We start from the raw sequence: 20,261 nt of genomic DNA on the forward strand, positions 1-20,261 counted from the left end.
ATACTCTCGAAGGTAACGTATGACCCTTAAACCTCATTTATGATGGGTATATATAAATGTATGGATTGGCAATACGGATATTCAATAGCGGAAAAAAGATGAATAAATATGCCTTTATTTTTTACATATTTAATAATTCTAATCCAGTTAATTAATATAAAATAATTCAACTCGACAGGTTTCACCCATTTACGGGATCTTCAGGAGTAAAACTGTACTGTTGACGTTGGTAATGTCGCTTGGTAACGACGTCGCTTCATTGTAATAAGGGACGTTACTCTTTTGAGTTTTTGTCAAGGGACGTCACTATGTCTTTATTGATGCGTTATTTTGCATTCAGTTCTGGACAAAAAGTTTAAATTAATAAGTTTTCTTTTCTCCTTCTTTTGGATATGTCTGTTTCTTGTATAAATTGGCATTATCATGAATTTTTTAACCAATTCATTTGAGCATTCTGCGATGTGACGACTGACTGGTAGAAGTGCGTTTTCCGAATTCCTTATATGTTGTTTGTGAAGAGTTACTCAATTTCTTAAATTAGACGTTTCTCCAATATAGTCTTTTGAACATCCAGAACATTTCATAGCATATATGACATTTTGTATTTCACAAGTGCAGGGAAAATTTTATATACTTATTACCTTCTATCAGTAAATTACACAGTCCACAATTTTCTTTCCACACTGCTTTATTTCTGGTTTCCTTGTAGATTCTGTAAACGATGCCCTTGTCAGTAGTTTCTTCAAGTTTGCCGGTTGTCTCTTGCTTTTAATGATTTTATTTTGTGAAATAATTTCTTTCATTGTAGCATCGTTATATAATATTGGTAGAGTTTCTCTTATTATGTTAAAAGAACTCGAAATATTTCGGATTGTGTGTTGATACATTTTCATCTTGTTTTTCCTTGGTCTTTCTCAGTTCTTTTTGATCAATTGATAATGCTCTTTGTATTCCATTTTCAATTAGTTTTAAAGGATATCGTTGAGATGTCAGGAATTCTTTCAATGCCGTTAATCGTAGAGTGTCTTTCTTTGAAATAAGTGTACATAAGCGTCTTGCAAGAGAAAACGGAATATTCTGCTGTGTATGTTTAGGATGACACGAATTGAACAATAAATACTGTTTATGCAATGCTCAACTACTTCAGAATAAAAGGTATCCGGAAAGTTCTTATCAAAGAGGCTACCGAAACCCTTGTGCTGTCATTGGTGATATCCCATTTAGATTATTGTAATGTCAATCTGTATGGTATTGCTCAAAGCGAAGTAAACAAGATGCAACGAATTCAGAACATGTGTGCAAAACTTGTCCTAAATCGAAGAAAATATGACAGTTCCAAGCAAGCGCTGTATGATCTTCACTGGCTACCAATTAAAGCCAGAATCACATTCAAAATGCTCACCTACATGTATAATTGTTCTTATTATAGTGTCAAGTTTAAGAAGAGAATCGGTTGAACACCATAGAAATAATAAGATTGATAAGTTTATGATTTACAATAACTAAGTGTTCCTGTTAGGATTTCTAGGCCCATGTAGCAATACTGTTTGGGAAGGATTATCTTCGTGCTACAGATCTCTGGAGTTGTTTACTACATCACATTGCAGCAGCTGTCTAAGAACCAAATTATTAGGTCAGCAAAATATTTTTTTACAATTTGATTTTGTTTTTAACTTATCTTTTATTATTTTCAGACTCTCACTGTCTATTGGAATATAACCCTGTAGACCTTTGATACTTTGCCAATCTTATTTCATGTCACACACTGACTTGTGGTTTTAGCCGACTGCTATTTGTACTAAATATTGTAACGCCCAAAATCGATTCGTTTTATGCATGGGTATTATATCAATACTAACTGTACTTTCCAAATCGATTTATTCGTTTTACGCATGCTTATTTTATCGTGAAAATAACTGATTCGTTTTACGCATGCGTATTATGTCAAAACTAACTGAAATTTCCTAGGGGATTTCACTTGATCTTACAAAGTGACAGAGCTTTTTTGGGGGAATTTCCCACTATAATGACTTTTACGTATTGTCTAAAAAAAAAAGTAGCAAAATTCGTTTCACGCATGCGTATTATATCAAAACTAACTGAAGTATATAAGGATATAAAAGGTTTGTTAACTTGGAGAATATGATTTTTGATCGAGCACAGTCGATATGTTTGTGACCGGATAAAGTTATGTGCACCAAATTATTGAATGTAATAATTATGCAATTTGTAATAGTAAATACAATTAAGAGAAAATTTGAAACTTCATAAACTTTTAATAAAATATGACTCGAAATACGTGCATAATGTCTCCAAAATAATAACGAAGGAAGTACATATACCTGTTGAACCGAAACAGCAACTAGTAGGAATACTAAACGAATATTTATGATGCTGAGCGCGTAAATAAATGACAACTCGCAATCATTTAACTTAAATGCCACACATACATACCTGTTACACTTTTATATCAAGATAAGAAATAATTCTTCTTTGTTCTGGACTGTCCAAGACACCACATCAGAGAAAGGAACTCCGATCACCAGCATGTTAGGTTACGATATATATCATTCGCGTAAGTCATATCAGATGTTACGCTGGAATTGTAATCAGCTGTTTTCAAATTGATTCACTAAATTACATATAGAATCAAGAATAATAACTTGCAGATTTTGGATTATTATACCTGCCATGCGTTGATATTACCAGCGTTTCAACATGATGTTAAATCCATAAACTAGCAATCTAATCTAACGTAGATAAGACGTTTCCACAAATTTTTTGAAACGGTTTTTAAAATATATTTTTGAAATAGTATCAGAATCAATATAGCTCTCAGTTCAATCGAGATTCAATACAAATATTGAAAGACGAAGAATTAAAGAAGTCAATTTTGCACGAAAAGTCAAGATGATAGGAAATATGCTTTCTAGAAAAAGAAAAAATCTTCGTTTGGCCTTAGTTTTTGCAATAAAACTACATGGGTTCTCTTAAAGACGGAAGTAAATTCATAAACTAGTAACAAGTCGTAAAGTGGCGTATATATAGCATGCCTTTCTGTATAAGCGTTACGTTTGCAAAAATTTACATGTTGTAAACTCATAGCATATTTGCATTGTTTCCAATATCTTAAATGTATGCTTTGTATTCCGTAGTACAATAGTAGACATTGGATCTTCTGCAATACGGGGGAAGTATGACTATGGTTGGAAATTAAAATATAACGAAAAACATACTTAAATTATATAAATGTAAAGAAATAATACATTTATTCATTACTATAAACCGGAACAAATATTCTTATAACTGCAAGTGAGATGTAAGATGCATACTGTATTTCATTTACAAAAGATGGTAAAATTCTGACATAAAATTGTGTGTTTAATCCTGGTGTCTCTTGAATTGAATACAACGGGTTTTTTCAAGAGACATGAAGTTAACAAAATTATCTAAACAAGTATTTGAGATTTCTTACAATTATTTTTATTTGTTTTTTTTATTCTAGAATGGCTTCAAAACATAGGCAAGCAAGGAGCCCTCGACATATTACATCCGACTGTCATAGAAGACCTCAGCTAAATCCTCAACTGCTACAAATGATTGAAAGCATTTTGCAAGTGCGACAACACAATGACATTGAATTGTCTGTTTCTGATATGATTTATGAAGTAGTCCGCCAATTCACATTTGCTACCTATCCAAGAAAAGGAAAACCTGATATAAGACTGTTCATCATCGCCGGATTTTATTATACTGGATACGGAGATGAAGTTATTTGCTATTGCTGCAATTTAACCGAAAGTGGATGGGTCGAAAATGATATTCCGACAGAGATTCATTTCAGAAAGTCTCCGAGCTGTGATTTTTATTTAAGAAATTCAGAAGTCAACATGCCATTTTTTGATTTGATGGGCCAAGAGAGATTGTGCACTCAGGAACATGCACAAATGGCGAAAACCCAAACTACATTTTCTGATCATCCTGACCTGATAAACACAAAGCAATGTAGGCGGCTCGACTTCAACGCACCAACAAACTCTTCAACAAGAAAAGTTAAAAGTAATTGTAAATAGAAACATCTTGAGAACTTTATATCCGTGAGAAAGAACTGTTTGTGTCGTTTATTATAACTTGTTTTTAAAGATTATATAATTAATTCGATGATTTTGTAATTGTGTTTTGTTAAGCGGTTTGTGTTGCCAATTTAATTACCTCTCGTGGAAAGATTAGATTAAATTGAGTTTTCTATCATTTGGCTTGGTTGTGTTCAGTATGTTTTTATATATTTGAATAAAGCTCTAACGCCAACAGATACAACAATTCTGGATATGTTAAATATCATGACCAGTGAAGCGTATCGAATATAGGTTTAAAGTATCAACATTTTTCTTTGTACCTTTCCATTTTACCAATTATTTTAAGTAGTTTTGTTAAGAAATCGATTGATAAATTTTAAATAGAAATTCATTTTTAAACATATTATTCATCTAACTGATTCCTTTTTGTTTCAACAGTCAATGTAACGTGTGCCGACAGAGAAACACATTCAAGTGATCCAGGAGCAGAAATGTGCACGTACGTGTGCAAAATATGTATGGACAGTACAGCCTGTGTTGAATTCCTACCATGTGCGCATCTGGCTTGTTGTAGTCCATGTTCATATTATATTGACGTTTGTCCTGAATGTAAACAAGGAATAGAGATGAAGATAAACGTGTCAGATGGTTGAAATGGAAACAATAGATAATAAAACACGCTTCACTTTGCTGTCTATATAAATGAACATTGGAATTGCTTGAAGCGCAAAAATGAGTATGTCTTTTCCTGCTTTGAGAGTAAATAAAAAGGCATACTAGCCTTTTCTGGTACTTAGAAACGTTATTTATGTACAGCTGATTAATTCAACTTTTACCTAAACTAACTCTTAGTGTCTGTATGAAATAATAATTGTCATTACAAATTTTGCATGTTAAATTGCTGTGTGTTTAGTTCATACGTCTTATGACTTGTAACTTGGGTTTTGGCTGAGTAAATATTTGAAGCAAATATTTCTGACGCTTTCATGGCACATTTTCATCAGACAGCTGAACCGTTCCTCCGTATGCTCGGCAAGAAAATGTCTGAAAATATTCTGCTGGAGCTACACCCACCGTGGAATGATACAAACATGACAGAAAAAACATCGTGATAGAGACAATGTAATGCAACTTGATAACACATACAAACTACGAAATACTGTGATTAATATTTCTGATTATTAGACTTAAATGTTAAATTGCAAAAGAAAAATAACCATAATCTATGGGTTGTGTTTTAGCTCTGTTGTTTAACTTTATATATTTAACGTATGGAGAGCCTGTGATTTTATTACATATGTATAATCTGTTCATGACGTATTGCATGTTTTATTCAATTGATTTGCAATCGATTTGTTAGAATTTAGCATCTTTATAATGTTATGCCTATATTAAATATAAATCGTTAGAAACTGTAATACAAATGATAGTTTTCATGTGTTGTTTAGAAAAATTAATCGAGTTTCGTCCTCAAACAGAGCTTTCTTTAGAATATTTTTATGTACTAATGGGATCAGTTCCGTTTTGTCTGACTTTTGACACCTTTGTTAGTTTTAAGGCCCGGCCGTTTCTAAGGAGATGGGAATTCGAGCATTCATATCTTAAACATAAACATTCTTATTCCTTGGAATCCTTACTTCTATAATCATCACAAATAACCATATATATATATATATATATATATTTATATAAAAGGCACGTTTTAAAACTGTGTAGCTTTGGAATTCATTTATTGTAAATCTATCTTGGATGTGCAACTAAGATAGGCAAAGGGAGGTAATAATAATTCGAATGAATTCCAGCTAAATATATAACCGTTACGTATAACTGTCATTGTAAATCTTCGACAAATGTAATAGTTCTTACATTCATATTATTTCTTAAGTTAAGTATGTTCATCAAATAATACTTCTCCTTAAACACTTAAACAAATTTATCTTGGTTGGGCTACCAGGATAGGAAAACCAAATTTTAAAAAGTGCCTCCAATGAACATCTAACTTGAATAAAGTGCCCAGTTACAATTTAATAAGTTTAAGTAATTAGATGTTTTGAACAAAATCCATTATTTGACCAAAATCTGACTAATCACCTTTAAAGGCACCTTTATCGAGTTTATAATAGCTATATAAATGTACATAGACCATTTTAATGCATGCACAATGTCAGATCTCAGTTTGTTCATTTTGTTTTTATTTTGTTTCTATTGTTTGTTTTGTTTTTATTTGTGTTATTAAATTGTATTTTAGGTACAAATACTCAAGGGCAGCAACCTGTCGTAGTTCATTTTCAATAAGATGTAACACAATTATGATGCAAAGATTTCTCATATTGTTTTGTTTTACTTTTTCTGACACAGCAGTATTTATTCTATACGTTTCAATAAGCATAGAAACTATTTCTTTACCGTTCTTTAAAAATAAATTTTACCGTTTATTGAGCTTGTGAATTTTCTGTGTATGTTACAGGCTGGTCGGAAAAATTGTAAGATTGATTCTGCAGTTTTTATGTTTTGCGTAAAATTATTGAATCTATGTTGACAAATTTCAGTCCAAAGGATCTTTCTTGTCATTTTGTTTACAAGAAAGCTCTGCTACAATTTTTATTTTTAGGGAAAATTGTTGCACATAGCTGCCTTTCGAAGGAAGGATATTATATAAGTCTAGTTTCACTCCTGATTTTATTGTCTAAAATATATACAGGTGTGAGTATCTTGGTTTTGTATTCAACGAGTTCAACAAATTTAGTATCATTTCCATTTCGTAACCATTAAACGAGTTCAATCAATTTAGTCTCAAAATCCATTTCATAATGCTATTCGTATTCATGAAAGGATTTCAATAAATTCAGTGTCACAATCTATTAATAATGTTATTCCTAACGTTTTAACTAGTGTCAAAGTCCTTTTTACAGTGTTATTAAATTTTGTAACCATTAAACGAGTTCAATAAATTCAGTATCAAATTCCATTTCAGAATCTAATACTTAAAGTTTAAATGAGTTCAATGAATATATATAGTATCAAAATACATTTCATAATGCTATTCCATTCAATTCATTTAGTATCAAAAACCATTTATCGAGGTCAGCAAAATTCTCTTCACACTGTTATTCATAACCATCCAACAAGTCCAGTAAAGTCAGCATCAACATTCATTTCATTTTATTTTACTTTTGAAAATATGATTTATATAAATACAAAGTTGGTTATTTTACTAATTAACACAATATATGCAGAAACGTTTAATGTATCTTTCTTTAGTCTGAAATGTACAAAAGGTAACATGAAAAGCTACAGATAAAATGTGTATCTTAGGTTCTTTACAAATTCATATATAAACAGTTTTGTTTAATTTTGTTGAAACATAATTACAAACATCTGCATTTTTGCCAGAATCAATTCAAATTTACTTACAATGTATATTAAGGGCAATAACTTTTATTAAGTTTTGTCGGAGTATAATGACAAACATCTTTACATTTTGCCAGAATCAATGCAAAGTTTAGTTACCATGCATATTTATGGGTAGTTACTTCCTATAAAATTCTTGAATCATTATGGCAAAACATCAATACAATTCATTAAGGAACATTCAAATCGTAGGCAATGTTACAATGCCTAGATAAGGAAAATAACTCTCACTTTTTTGTCATCACGACAAATCATCAATGTAATTTGAAATAAGTTATAGTGCTTCTTTAAAGGAAAGAGATTTTGTGACCATAGAAGCAACACAAATTGCAATTAGATTGCCTATTTGAGGGAAATGACTTTTGTTTAGTTTTGTCAAAATTTAATAACAAAACATTAAGTTAAATGAAATTTATCAGAATCATTGTAAGTCTTTGTTTTAATGCTGATTAATACGAAAGAGTTTTATTTAATTTCGTCAGAATCAGTGCAAAATACAGTTAAAATGCCTTTACAGGTAAAACATATTTTTAAGCTTGATCGAAATATCGTGAAAATATCGATATCATTGCATTTTACTTACAATGCATATGAATGGGATATAACTTTTGTTTAAGTTTTATCGAAATATTTTTACAAATTATGAACGCAATTCCGCATGAATCAATGCAAATATTTGTTACAATGCCTTTTCAGAGGCATTACCTTTGTTAAGTGATGGCAAAGCATCAAACTTTATAGTGCATTGACTTAACTTCTGTACAATTTTGTCAGATTCAGTCGATACCCATATAAGGGAAATAACTTATTTGAAGTTTTATCTAAATATTAAGACAAAACATCAACGTAGTTTTGCTTACATGTAAATACGCAGTTGATCATTTTTAATTGTTGAATCTGTTCGTGACTTTTTAAATGGTCAACTTTTTTTATAAATACTTAAGTACTTTTTATTACCATGTGCGAAGCTTTACAATTATGTTAGGTGTAGACTTTAATGTTAAATGTTTAATGTTGTCAAACATTTTTAGATAATTTTATAATATTACAATTAATAGCGTCTATATTACAATAGTAGTTAATGTTTTAACTGTAACATATTTTAAATGGAATCCCCCTGTCGCAATTTTAGAAGCACCTTCAATAAGAAAATGTAGTCTTTGAATATTGCCTTTTACATTCCGTTCAGTGGTTAACACACTCATAGAATTTATTATCAAACTAAATTGATAGAATCCAAAGTTAATAATCTGTTCGTCATTAATTAAACTTTTGATTATATTTGTTGCTTTATTCACGATTTGGTTTATTCATAAATAAGAAAGTAACAGATATATTAAATGTACTATTACTGAAGCCATATTGTAACTGCACTGTCAATTCAAACGGATGTATTTAATCTAGCTGGAATACAACTTAAAGACCATATAATCAATATATTTCTGTTCTGCTTGAAACGTATATTTTTACTCTGCTTGAAACCCAGGATTACGATTTATGTAGAATTATAGCATTTTGTATTTGGCAAAACATCTAAAAACATGTAAAGTTTGAGAATTGTCATTTTGTATTTGGACATTAATATATACATGCAAAATGTGAACTTTACCATTTTCTCGTTATATTGCAATAGGTGTCTGAAACTTATTTTAAATAACAGAAGTAGTATTACTTCATTTTAATACAGAATAAAATGTGTTTATGACAAAAAAATCTTTGTTATCTTTATGACTCTAGATTTATTCAGTCTAATGGTGAGATAACTCGTATTTTTCAAAATTCAGATCAAACCAAAATTTTCGTTAATATTAGGCTTTAAAGGGTCATAATGACATTTAATATCATGTGGCTGACATTTTTGGCTTTGACTACAAAATACTAGTGTATCAATTTCCTGTTATCTCCTATTTTTGAAAATTGCTGTCCAATACTTATGTTTAAGTTTTGAATATTTGATTCAAGCAATCGAAAGTATGATTGATTCCATTGTTTTGATTACCTCCCTCTATGGCTCTGACTATCTAAGCTCATGTGTAATATTGGTAGTAATGTTTTCCATACCATGTAGTTATGCATACTCTCTATTTGAACAGCTGCTCTATCAGCGTCTGTCACACAATTAAAAGTGTTATGGTTAGAGACCACCATTTGTCTTCCTATAGACTTCCGTTGTAACATTATGGCGTGTCGGCCTTCCATAAATCGAAACATGTATATTTAATCACATTTTCTCCGAGTTCTATCTTAGTTCCACCAAACATAATGGACACAGAACATTTGAAAAGTGATGTTCTATTTCATTACTTTCCAAATGAATGAAATGACACCTTGTTAACATCGTTGACATGGCGGGAGAAATCCGTGTCATGATTTTTTTTTTTCAGCAAATGTAGCAAATATTGTTAAATTGTAAAATAAAAGACTCTAAACACACTAAAAAGGCTCAATTTCAGGAAACACTTCTAGGATTTGTTTATATTTATCACAAACTGGAACGGACTTAACGTCACCTTATTCCTAGGTATACGATTAAACTTATTCCCAGTAAATAGCCATTACATTTTTGAACTGGTGGGTTCTAATATGTAGGGGACTTTAAACTCAATTATAATGAATATACAGTTCTTAGATTCTGAATATGTTCACACTGAAACAAGCACAACCTAGTATACTGTAGCATAAATATGGAATTATTTCATGGACCCCAGAAATTGCAAAATCAGAAGATGTAATATTTCATTGAAATGCCGATGAAATACTAAGACTATCTTACATGTATGATCATAAAAGAACATCACAACTTCAAATTGACATAAATGGTTTGATAGCGCTAGGCTGTATTGTAAAAGGCAAAGGTCTTGAAGAGAGATCTGTATTTTTATTTTATTTTGTTATGAGTGAAATAAGTGAGGTTCAGAACGACTTGTATTTGAAAGAAGTACTGACTGCTATAATAAATTCTGCATCGGTTACTTATTACTTAGTAAATTTTAAGAAAGCTTAATGCTGAAAATTTGTATGTAGCGTAATGTTATTAATCCTTAATTATAAGAATTACTGATTTTATACTTATAGGCCGCTCTTAAAGTACGATTTAATGGCTACTTTAACATGCTAAGACTTTTGCAATGTAAATAGAGAAAAGTGGAAACTCCACAGGTCGCTCAACACGACAAAAACGAAAATGTTGCAAGTTCGGTTTCATTGAGCCTGTTCATGGAATGTAGTGGAAATGCGTGCTACCGTCCACGCCCCGGGTTGAGCAGAACTCAACATTTACACATGCTAAAAGTACAAAAAGCAATTTAGAGACATCCGCAGATGAATTCAAACTGCGGTGAACAGATACACTTGTTGAACTGTTGATGCGTGTAGTTTCATGAAGAGCGGCGATTGGTCCTCAGATAAAGTAAAGGGTTCGCTCCAAACGAGAAAGCAATGGGCAGTGTCATGTAAGTATACATGTTATCATGTTGACGCGCTAATCTTGGCGTCACGTTTACGTGGCGCGGTTTATCATATTATTATGTATGACGTCCTTGACGTCACTTGTTCATATATATACTTCTGCAGTCAAACCAAAGCAACGGAAGTAAACTGTAAGAAACCACACAACGTCTTGTATTTAAATTCAACTAGTGTCTAAACGACATTTTGGTTCCGTGACCATAGAAACACGATTACTGGCAGTGCTTAAAGGACAGAAAGGAGCAGTGACGCGAGTTTTTACCAAATTTGAAACTATTGATTCAGAGGGAACGAATTTTGATGAGCTCCAAACCATTGAGGATACCCTGAAAGGCAAACTCCAAACTTTAACGGACATACGCGAACAAATTGTAAACTCTATCCCGGAAGAGAATGCTGAGGAGATTGAACATGAAATTCTGGACCAAGAAGATTATGTGTACGAGCTGAGAAATAGAATTCAACGAGTAAGCAAATTCAGGCAAGTCAAATTTTCTAATCTCAATGCAAATTCACAAGTTTTTCCTATTCTGATCCCAGAAGGCACAGAAAATAGAACACAGCGCGAAAATAACTATTCTTACAGCATGCAAGGGCATGCATCCACGGCAAACCCGAGTTACGGCTCAGTTTATCACAGATTATCTAAACCCGAGCTTCCTAAGTTTGACGGTGATATTTTAGAATGGCAGTCCTTTTGGGACTCATACGAATGTGCAATTTACAATAATGCATCGCTGAGCGGGGTACAGAAGTTTACTTACCTGAACATTCTCTTAAAAATGATGCATTACAGATGATAGCTGGTTTCTCGCTCACTAATTCTAATTACGAGAGAGCTATTTCCCTACTTCATGAACGTTATGGACAGAAAGATATTATTATACAATAATACATGACGGCTTTACTAGAAGTCCCCGCACCTACGCACACAGTTTCGAGTTTACGCAGATTCTACGACACAGCAGAAACCTACATCAGAGGGCTATAATCGTTAAACCAATCAGAATCCACGTATGGTTCCCTGCTTACTCCAGTGATGTTGCAGAAACTACCTTCCGACGTCAGACAGAATATGACACGTGCGCACGGGTCACAGTCGTGGCGCTTACCCGAACTTTTCAGTTGTTTACTATCCGATACCGGAGCCCCTTACGTAAAACCAGATGACGTCACAGCCACGACCGCCACATTTCTCACGAAGTCCGATTCTCACAAAACGGAGAAAAGCAATTCCACTATACAGCGAAAACCAACGAGTTATACAGAGAAGAAATGTGTATATTGTAAAGGGCATCATTCAAGCGTAGAATGCAAAAAAGTTACAGATTATAAAGAGAGAATGGACATAGTGAAAAAGAATAAGTTGTGTTTTAACTGCCTCGGTGCTCATAAACTGTCAGACTGCAGATCCAGATTCAAATGTAAGAAGTGCTCCAAACGACATAATACAAGTATTTGTAGCGGAAGTGGGTCTACATCGACTGAAACACCTACCAACCAACAATGCAACGCAAAGGAAACTGATTCAGCAGTTTTACACTCTACGCAGACGATTTCTACTGGACCAGTGTTTCTTGAAAACAGCCGTTTCGAAAGTGAAGTCTGCAAGCATATCATTTCCCGCCAATATACTCTTCGACGAAGGTTCCTTGAGTTCTTTTATTACGGAAAGCGTGGCTAGAAAGCTTGAAATAAAACCGACTGGACAAGAAACATTATCACTCTCAGGATTTGGCGACAAAGAACGACGACTACGACATCTTGATACAACAGTTATCTATTTAGAGTCGACCCATGAAGATATACCGGTTAAAGTGTTAATCGTGCCCAAGATTTCCGTGCCGTTAGCAACGTACACAAACCAAGTTAGAGAACTGCCATACTTAAAGGGACTAAAACTAGCACATCCGGTGCATACAAGTGATGACTTTAACATAGAGATTTTAGTTGGTGCAGATTTTTATTGGACTATAGTGTAACGGACCTACAGCCATACAGTCAAAACTCGGCTATCTTTTGTCAGGACCTCTCAAAGTACCAACATTTAGAAATATTACGCCGACACCCGTATCCATGATGAATGTGTTAACGCTGCATAGCAAGGAAGAGGTTGACTTAGAAAAGTTTTGGAAAATCGAATCAATGGGAGTCGAACCAGTCACCAAGAAACAGGAATATGAACAGTACTTGACACATTACCTAGATACGTGCATTACCTAAAACGACGGTAAATAAATAGCAAAGTTACCTTGGAGAGAAGAACACGATACATTAGCGACCAATGAATTGATCAACCGGCGCAGAACTGAAAATGTAATCAACCGACTGAGGAAAGAACCTAAACTACTACACACGTATGGGGAAATAATCAGAGAGCAAGAACAACGAGGAATTATAGAAGAGGTACCAGCCGACCAGATATGCACAACAAGAAAGTTACATTACATTCCTCACCACCATGTAAAAAAGGACTCGGCAACAACTCCGATTCGCATCGTCTATGATTGTAGCTGCAGATCCGGACGTGAATTTCCGAGCCTGAACGACTGCTTGATGAACACCCCACCTCATCTCACTGATCTTACTACAATTTTAATTAGATTCAGATACAACAAATACGCCATTTGCACAGACATGGAAAAAGCATTTTTGAATGTTGGACTACACGCAGACGACCGTGATGTCACAAGATTTTACTGGTTGACAGATCCAGACGATCCAGCCAGCACTCTAAAGACATATATAGATTCAAGTCCGTTCTTTTCGGAGCAACTTGTTCTCCATTTATACTGAATGCGACGATTCTAAAGCCCCTAGAGAGACACCAATGCGAACTTACCGATCTTATCAAGAGTGGCTTATAAGTAGATTATATACTTACCAGCATCCAAGATGAGCAGAAGTTACATGATTTCTTCGAAAGCAGCCGACAAATATTCAAGCAAGCGTTTTTCAACCTACGATCGTTGAGTTCTAATAGTGAAGCATTACGTACCAAATTCAAAGCCGGCGGAATAGATGACAAAGACGAAGAAATCAAAGCACTAGGTATGCGTTGGAATCCTGAAACAGATGTCTTGTATATACCGCAACGTACGTTATCCATGCAGAATGACCACTTACTGACGAAAAGAGAGATCTTGAAGGAATCATCATTCATATTCGATCCGCTTGGATTATTGAACCCCTTCATAGTGAGAAGTAAAGTTCTGATGCAATCATTATGGCAACGCAAGTTAGAGTGGAACGAACTTTTACCAGACGACATAATTAAAGAGTGGTGCAGCATAAGAGCAGACGTTAGAAAAGCCAACGACATGAAGTTCCCACGCTGTTATTTCCCAGATGATTCTCCTACAGAAAAAAATCTTCACATTTTCTGCGACGCTAGTGCGAAAGCATACGGCGCATGCGTGTACCTTGTTCCCGGAAGTCACAGCACACTTGTTATGGCCAAGAACAGAGTAGCACCCATTAAGCAGCTAACCATCCCGAAACTCGAGCTTTGTGCAGCTGTCCTGGGAGCCAGACTGTGTCACCATATTATAACCAGTATAGAGTGTCAGAGAGTTTACCTGTGGAGCGACAGTCAGATTGCACTACAGTGGATTTTTTAACATCAAAGAAATAACCCATATTTGTATCCAGCAGAGTATAAGAAATACATGAACTGACGAAAACATACGAGTGGAGATACTGCTGTACAGATACCAAGCCCGTAGATATACTGTTACGTGGTCTATCATATGACAAGTTCCATGACAACAGATTATGGTTCCATAGTCCGAATTGGCTGACAAACACAGTCAGTTTTCCAGTGAAGAGTACCGTATCACAGATACACGTAAATGATAACAGCCAAGGTGAAAATACTGTCGTCCTTGTAAAAGAGACCCGATTCGTCCCGGGTATTCTATACATATTAGACTTACAGAGATTCAGCTCCTACCAAAAGGTTCTAAGAGTGTGTGCATACATTTTTCGATTTGTAGACCAGCGTAAGAAGCAGAAGAAATATGGTGGAGATCTACATCCACATGAACTCGACACAGCAGCAAGAACCTTAATAAAACATACACAGTACGTGAGGTTTCCAGATGTATTAGATTACATGAAGAAGACCAATTCTAGATGCATTAAACCAGCATTAGTGCGGCAACTAGACCTGTACCTTGACATAGACAAAATACTACGCTGTGGAGGACGTATTGCCAACGCACCATTACCTGAGGAAACACGATTCCCGTATGTGATACCATCTAGAGGAAAGCTTACTGAGTTGATAGTTACAGACGCTCACGAAACTTTACGCAAGCTTAGAGAGTACAGTCACATACTTACGTGAACGTTTTTGGATTCCCAGTAATCGTCAATGTGTGAGAACCATCATCCGCACGTGAGTCACGTGCCGTAAAGTGACGGCAAAGCCTTACCGAGTACCAGATCTACTCCCTCTACCCAGTCACAGACTCAAACACGCACCTCCGTTTACCGTAACCGGCATTGATTTCACTGGAGCACTTACCGTGAAAGCTACAGACGGAAGTTTGCTGAAAGTATACATCTGCCTGTTTAACACTCGAGCCGTACACCTGGAAATAGACACGGATATGAAGACAGAATCTTTTATACTAGCTGTTCGCAAATTTATCAGTAGGCAACCCACGCCCAAAGTATTCATGTCCGACAACGCATTGACATTTATAGCTACGGTCAAGATTATAAAAGAAGAAGTTTTGAACCCACATGACATTACCTGGAAGTTCATCCCTCAACACACTCCGTGGTATGGAGGTTGGTGTGAGAGACTCATTGGACTCACCAAGACCAGTCTGAAGAAAGGCCTTGGCAAATCATTAATCAACTTAGAAACCCTCCAGACGCTCATTACCGAAGCCGAGTGTATAATTAACGATCGGCCGCCTAAACGTTTATCAACAGATCCAGTAAACGACGAACCCCTGACGCCCTCACACTTACTATAAGGACGAAGAATCACCTCACCTATCTATCCAGATGACCGAGAAGAACCAGTAGCAGACGATATGTCACGTGATAAAGCAGACAAGTTATACCGTTTTAAGTCTGCTACAGCTGAACATTTTTGGACCCAGTGGAAGCACGAGTACCTTACATCGTTAAGAGAGTTCCACAAACGTTTAAGAGGCGAAGGCGATCTGATTCGAATTGGCGACGTAGTCCAGATTCACAACGATACATTACCCAGAAGCAGGTGGTCCCTAGGCGTCATTAATTACGTTGTTTCTGGAGCAGACGGACGTACACGTGCAGCATGTGTCAAATCTAGAAAGGGCATCATCACCGGACCTATAGCAAAACTTTATCCGCTTCAGCTGATTGAATAGACTGCGTTCTGATTTCGATGGTAATAGAAACTAGAAACTGTGTTCAAATTTCAGTGATAGGAGAGACTGTTAGAATTAAGTGATAATTGAGACAATTTTCCATTACTAGAGATATATTCAGACTGTGAAAGACAAATTGTAATGACATTCCGTGGAATGGTTTTAAACGCGTGATTCATTTAACAAGACTTAGTAATTTTCATTCAAGAGTGCAATTTGATACATAATGATTTTCTTTTAGTTTACTCTGATATTTTACTTTCCCGCCCCGGAGTGTCATTTAAGTATGTATGTTATCATGTTGACGCGCTAATCTTGGCGTCACGTTTACGTGGCGCGGTTTATCATATTATTATGTATGACGTCCTTGACGTCACTTGTTTATATATGTACTTCCGCAGTCAAACGAAAGCAACAGAAGTAAACTGTAAGGAACCACACAACGTCTTGTATTTAAATTCTACTAGTGTCTAAACGACAGGCAGAACTAAATAAACCGGAATTTAGGAAGGGGATGTGAGGTTATGGAGCCTGCGTATAACAGGAACTGTCAAAGGACAAAATTAAAAAGCAGGCACCATATCCAAGGGGTGATTATACAATACCCAAGGCTATGAAAACGGAAGTATTGGAACCACCCAGGCCGAAACGGTCATTTTGAGAAACTAAACAGAACCAATATCACGACATAGAAGTCGTGCTGAACGATCTGAGAAGATCGAAATATAACAGCCCTGATTGACTAGTTTAAGACAGATGCATTTCCCTTCTAATCAAAGACCTTTTTTCCCAAAACTTGCTTGTAACAAGATTTTGTTTTAATATTTTGTGCTTCATGTTTTGACTAAACATTAAGATTTGCAATTAAAAACGGTAACTGATCAAGAGTCCTGTATATATTGAGTTAGTCTGAGCAAGATGACAAAAAATGGAAGACAAAAATTCGATTCAAACTATGTAGAAAGAGTGTAAAATACAATCTTGAAATTCAATGCCAGTTCACAATTTCGACAGTTTTTACACTTCAAGTTGGCTCTAACTTTATCTTCTAGTTTGTAACTGAATCTCTATTTTCATCAGTGCCAGTCGTTTGGAGCTTATATCTAAATGTTGAATACAAAAAAAAAATGAAATTTAAAATGTAACTGTTTGTTGGTTTTTTTATTATTTCAAACAACCGGAACTGACATAAACAACATAAGAGAAAAACAAAAAGTTTGAAATTGGACGTAAAAACACATGCGGCATCAAGATGACTTCAACGACGATTGTTTGATTCTTTAGCCTCTTGTTGAATGGTTAACGTCGACAAAAACTTAATTCTGGATATTTAGCTAGTGATTAACATAACTAACATTTAAATGTATTTATAACGACTCGTAGATTGATATTACGGATTAACAGACATGTACATTTGAATAAACATGTTAAAATTGCAAGAGAAAGAGAACAGGACTGAATATCTTGACACAGGTTTAATACTAAACCCTTCATAATTAAATTATAATATTTAAATAAATATAAACAATACAAATAATACCATTGGCAAGTATACAAATTTATTTTTTGGACTATCGCTCTGCTTTGTCTGTTATAAAAATTTGTAGGTTTTGTTTCCCTTGATATGTTCAACCATTATCAATGTCCTTTTATAAAGTCTGTTTTGGCCGTAATTAGCAGGATGCATTAACAGCATTCTTCTAATGTATATTTTGTATTATCATTAAAAGATTCTTTCCAAGGTAAATAATGACTGTACTACATGTACTGTATGAACACGACAACCGAGTTTGTACAAATACCACGACACCAGATTTGCTATTGTTCATACACCTTAAAATACCGATATTTTCCCCTTGGTTATCAGCTGAGTGAAGATTAACGTCACGCCACTCAATTATAGGTCATATGGCGACTTTCCAGCTTTTTGTGGAAGACCTGAGGTGCCCCTCTCTGTAATAGTTTGTTACAGGAAGGCACCTGGGTAGATCCACAGACCTTCCGTAAGCCAGCTGGATGGTTTCCTGACATACAAAATTCTACACTCCAAATTTAGCTCCAACCCTCATGGGTGAGGGGTGATGATTTGAAGTTAGGGACGTAAACCATTACACCATGGAGACCCTTCGAGGGTGTTATACATTATGTGTGAGAAATCAAGTTACATATGTTGCAGTATATACGTATTTTAAATTCTAAATTTGCAAACTCTTTCCTACTATATATATAGTTTATATGACAAAGACTTTCCTATTTCATGTTACGCGCTAATAAAACATGAAAGCAAAATCCAGTACCACCATTTACCTGATGTATCATTAAATATATTAATAGGTTTCATTTTAAAAATGTGAAACTAAGGTGGATGTCAATGGCTACAAAAGCTAAATAAAATTATAAATTAATTTACTAACATTTTATTTGTTCATTATAGAGTAAACTCCACTTAAATACCGGGAATTGTTCATACTAAATCAAACAATATTATATCTTCCGTTATCCTCATTAATTTCTTGTTCAAACAAAGTAAAAAAATAGAGAATGTACAATATCATAAAAGCAATTCAGAGACATCACATACCATATAAAATAAAATAATACATCCAACATAAATATATTCACCTCACAGAAGAAGTCATCCTCATGTCTGAAAACCACATGTTCATGTTCTTAATATAGTTTTTATTTTTCACATATATGTAGTACAATTTTACCACATCGAAAAGTAGGACGAATTGATATATAAATAGTTTTTCATTTGTTTATATATCGAATTGTAGCTTGTCGAAAAATAGAACGTATAGATATATGATACAAATGTGCAACGACGCAGACGATAATCGACACAACTTGGTACTTTTCCAAATTTTGATTAATGAAGACGACAGGTACACGGTGTCCGACACGGTGTCCGGGGAGAAGTCATGAGATTCTCTCCACGCACTTGGGTTTAAGAAAGGTCTGTGCCCGATGGATGCCTCATATGTTAACCGAGGAGCAAAAGGCCAATATGGTTAGATATGCTCAAGGAAAGATGAAAAATCCTTAAACTTAGATGATCGCACAATGTCACAGCCAGCCCCCTAACAGGAGATTAGACCTGAATAGACTTTTATGAGCCAAAACGTCGCAGCTTTTCTAACAGTCATTGCTTAAATATATTTGGTTCCAAATCGCCTATGAAATATGAATGTGTAAAGATTTCACACTGGGCTATAGAACTACGGAGCGAAAATCAGAGGTACAACGGAAGAAAAATCATTTTTTAATATAAGCAAGATCATTCCTTATGATTTTCACACCAAGCTGTGTCATGACCGTAAGACTCGGACTCGGTATTAATATGAACTGATCATACCTTATTCGTTGTTATTTTGAGAAAAAACCCACTTTGGATCGAGTCGTAGTCGCATGCATATACGTTTACGCCGAAAAATTTAATTTTATACAATACAAAAATGCTACGTAGCATGCACCGACTTTTAACTGGCGCACTAGGAAAACCAAGTTTAAACACTGTCGTATCTGATAACTTTAGTAGTTACGCTGTCATGGCCAATAGTCTGCCTTATAATAGAAACACATAACCTTGAATAGTTTGCAGCTTATCCGGGTTTCAAATAACAAACAGGTTTGTTAACAGTAAACGAAAATTGTCAGCTAACTAGATCGATGATTTGTTTCTAAAAATAAAAACAGTTCATTTGGACAACAGCTAACAGGAATAAATACCTGTACATGGGGAGATTTCATGATATCTTTTGAGGCGTATAACTAAAGAAGTATAAAATATTGAATATTTTAAGAATGCATGTATTGAATATGACTTTAGTGTAGTCTTTCAATACATTATATTCATTCATTTATTATGTTTTTGCTAATTCTGTCACTGCATGACTACATGCAAAGCTTAGATATCATTTGAATCTATTAAATC

The 20,261-nt window shown here is 34.5% G+C and overlaps 1 protein-coding gene across 1 annotated transcript; it reads left to right on the plus strand.

Annotated features, from left to right (window-relative positions):
- The first annotated feature begins 1,935 nt into the window (after positions 1 to 1,935).
- LOC128558504 (E3 ubiquitin-protein ligase XIAP-like) lies at positions 1,936 to 5,585 on the plus strand. The gene is made up of 3 exons (XM_053548037.1): positions 1,936 to 2,211; positions 3,506 to 4,059; positions 4,515 to 5,585. Exons 2-3 carry the CDS (start codon positions 3,507 to 3,509, stop codon positions 4,727 to 4,729), a joined length of 768 nt encoding a protein of 255 aa, XP_053404012.1. The 5' UTR covers positions 1,936 to 2,211; position 3,506; the 3' UTR covers positions 4,730 to 5,585.
- The last annotated feature ends 14,676 nt before the right edge of the window (positions 5,586 to 20,261 follow it).

The sequence above is a fragment of the Mercenaria mercenaria genome, chromosome 7, assembly GCF_021730395.1.
Source record: "Mercenaria mercenaria strain notata chromosome 7, MADL_Memer_1, whole genome shotgun sequence".
Lineage (NCBI taxonomy): Eukaryota > Metazoa > Mollusca > Bivalvia > Venerida > Veneridae > Mercenaria > Mercenaria mercenaria.

Excerpts from the sequence above, each read along its gene's own strand:
- LOC128558504 (XM_053548037.1), top strand. The coding sequence starts at position 3,507 with ATGGCTTCAAAACATAGGCAAGCAAGGAGCCCTCGACATATTACATCC. Across the intron at positions 4,060-4,514 it reads TTCAACAAGAAAAGTTAAAA|TCAATGTAACGTGTGCCGAC; the intron begins GTAATTGTAAAT and ends TTGTTTCAACAG.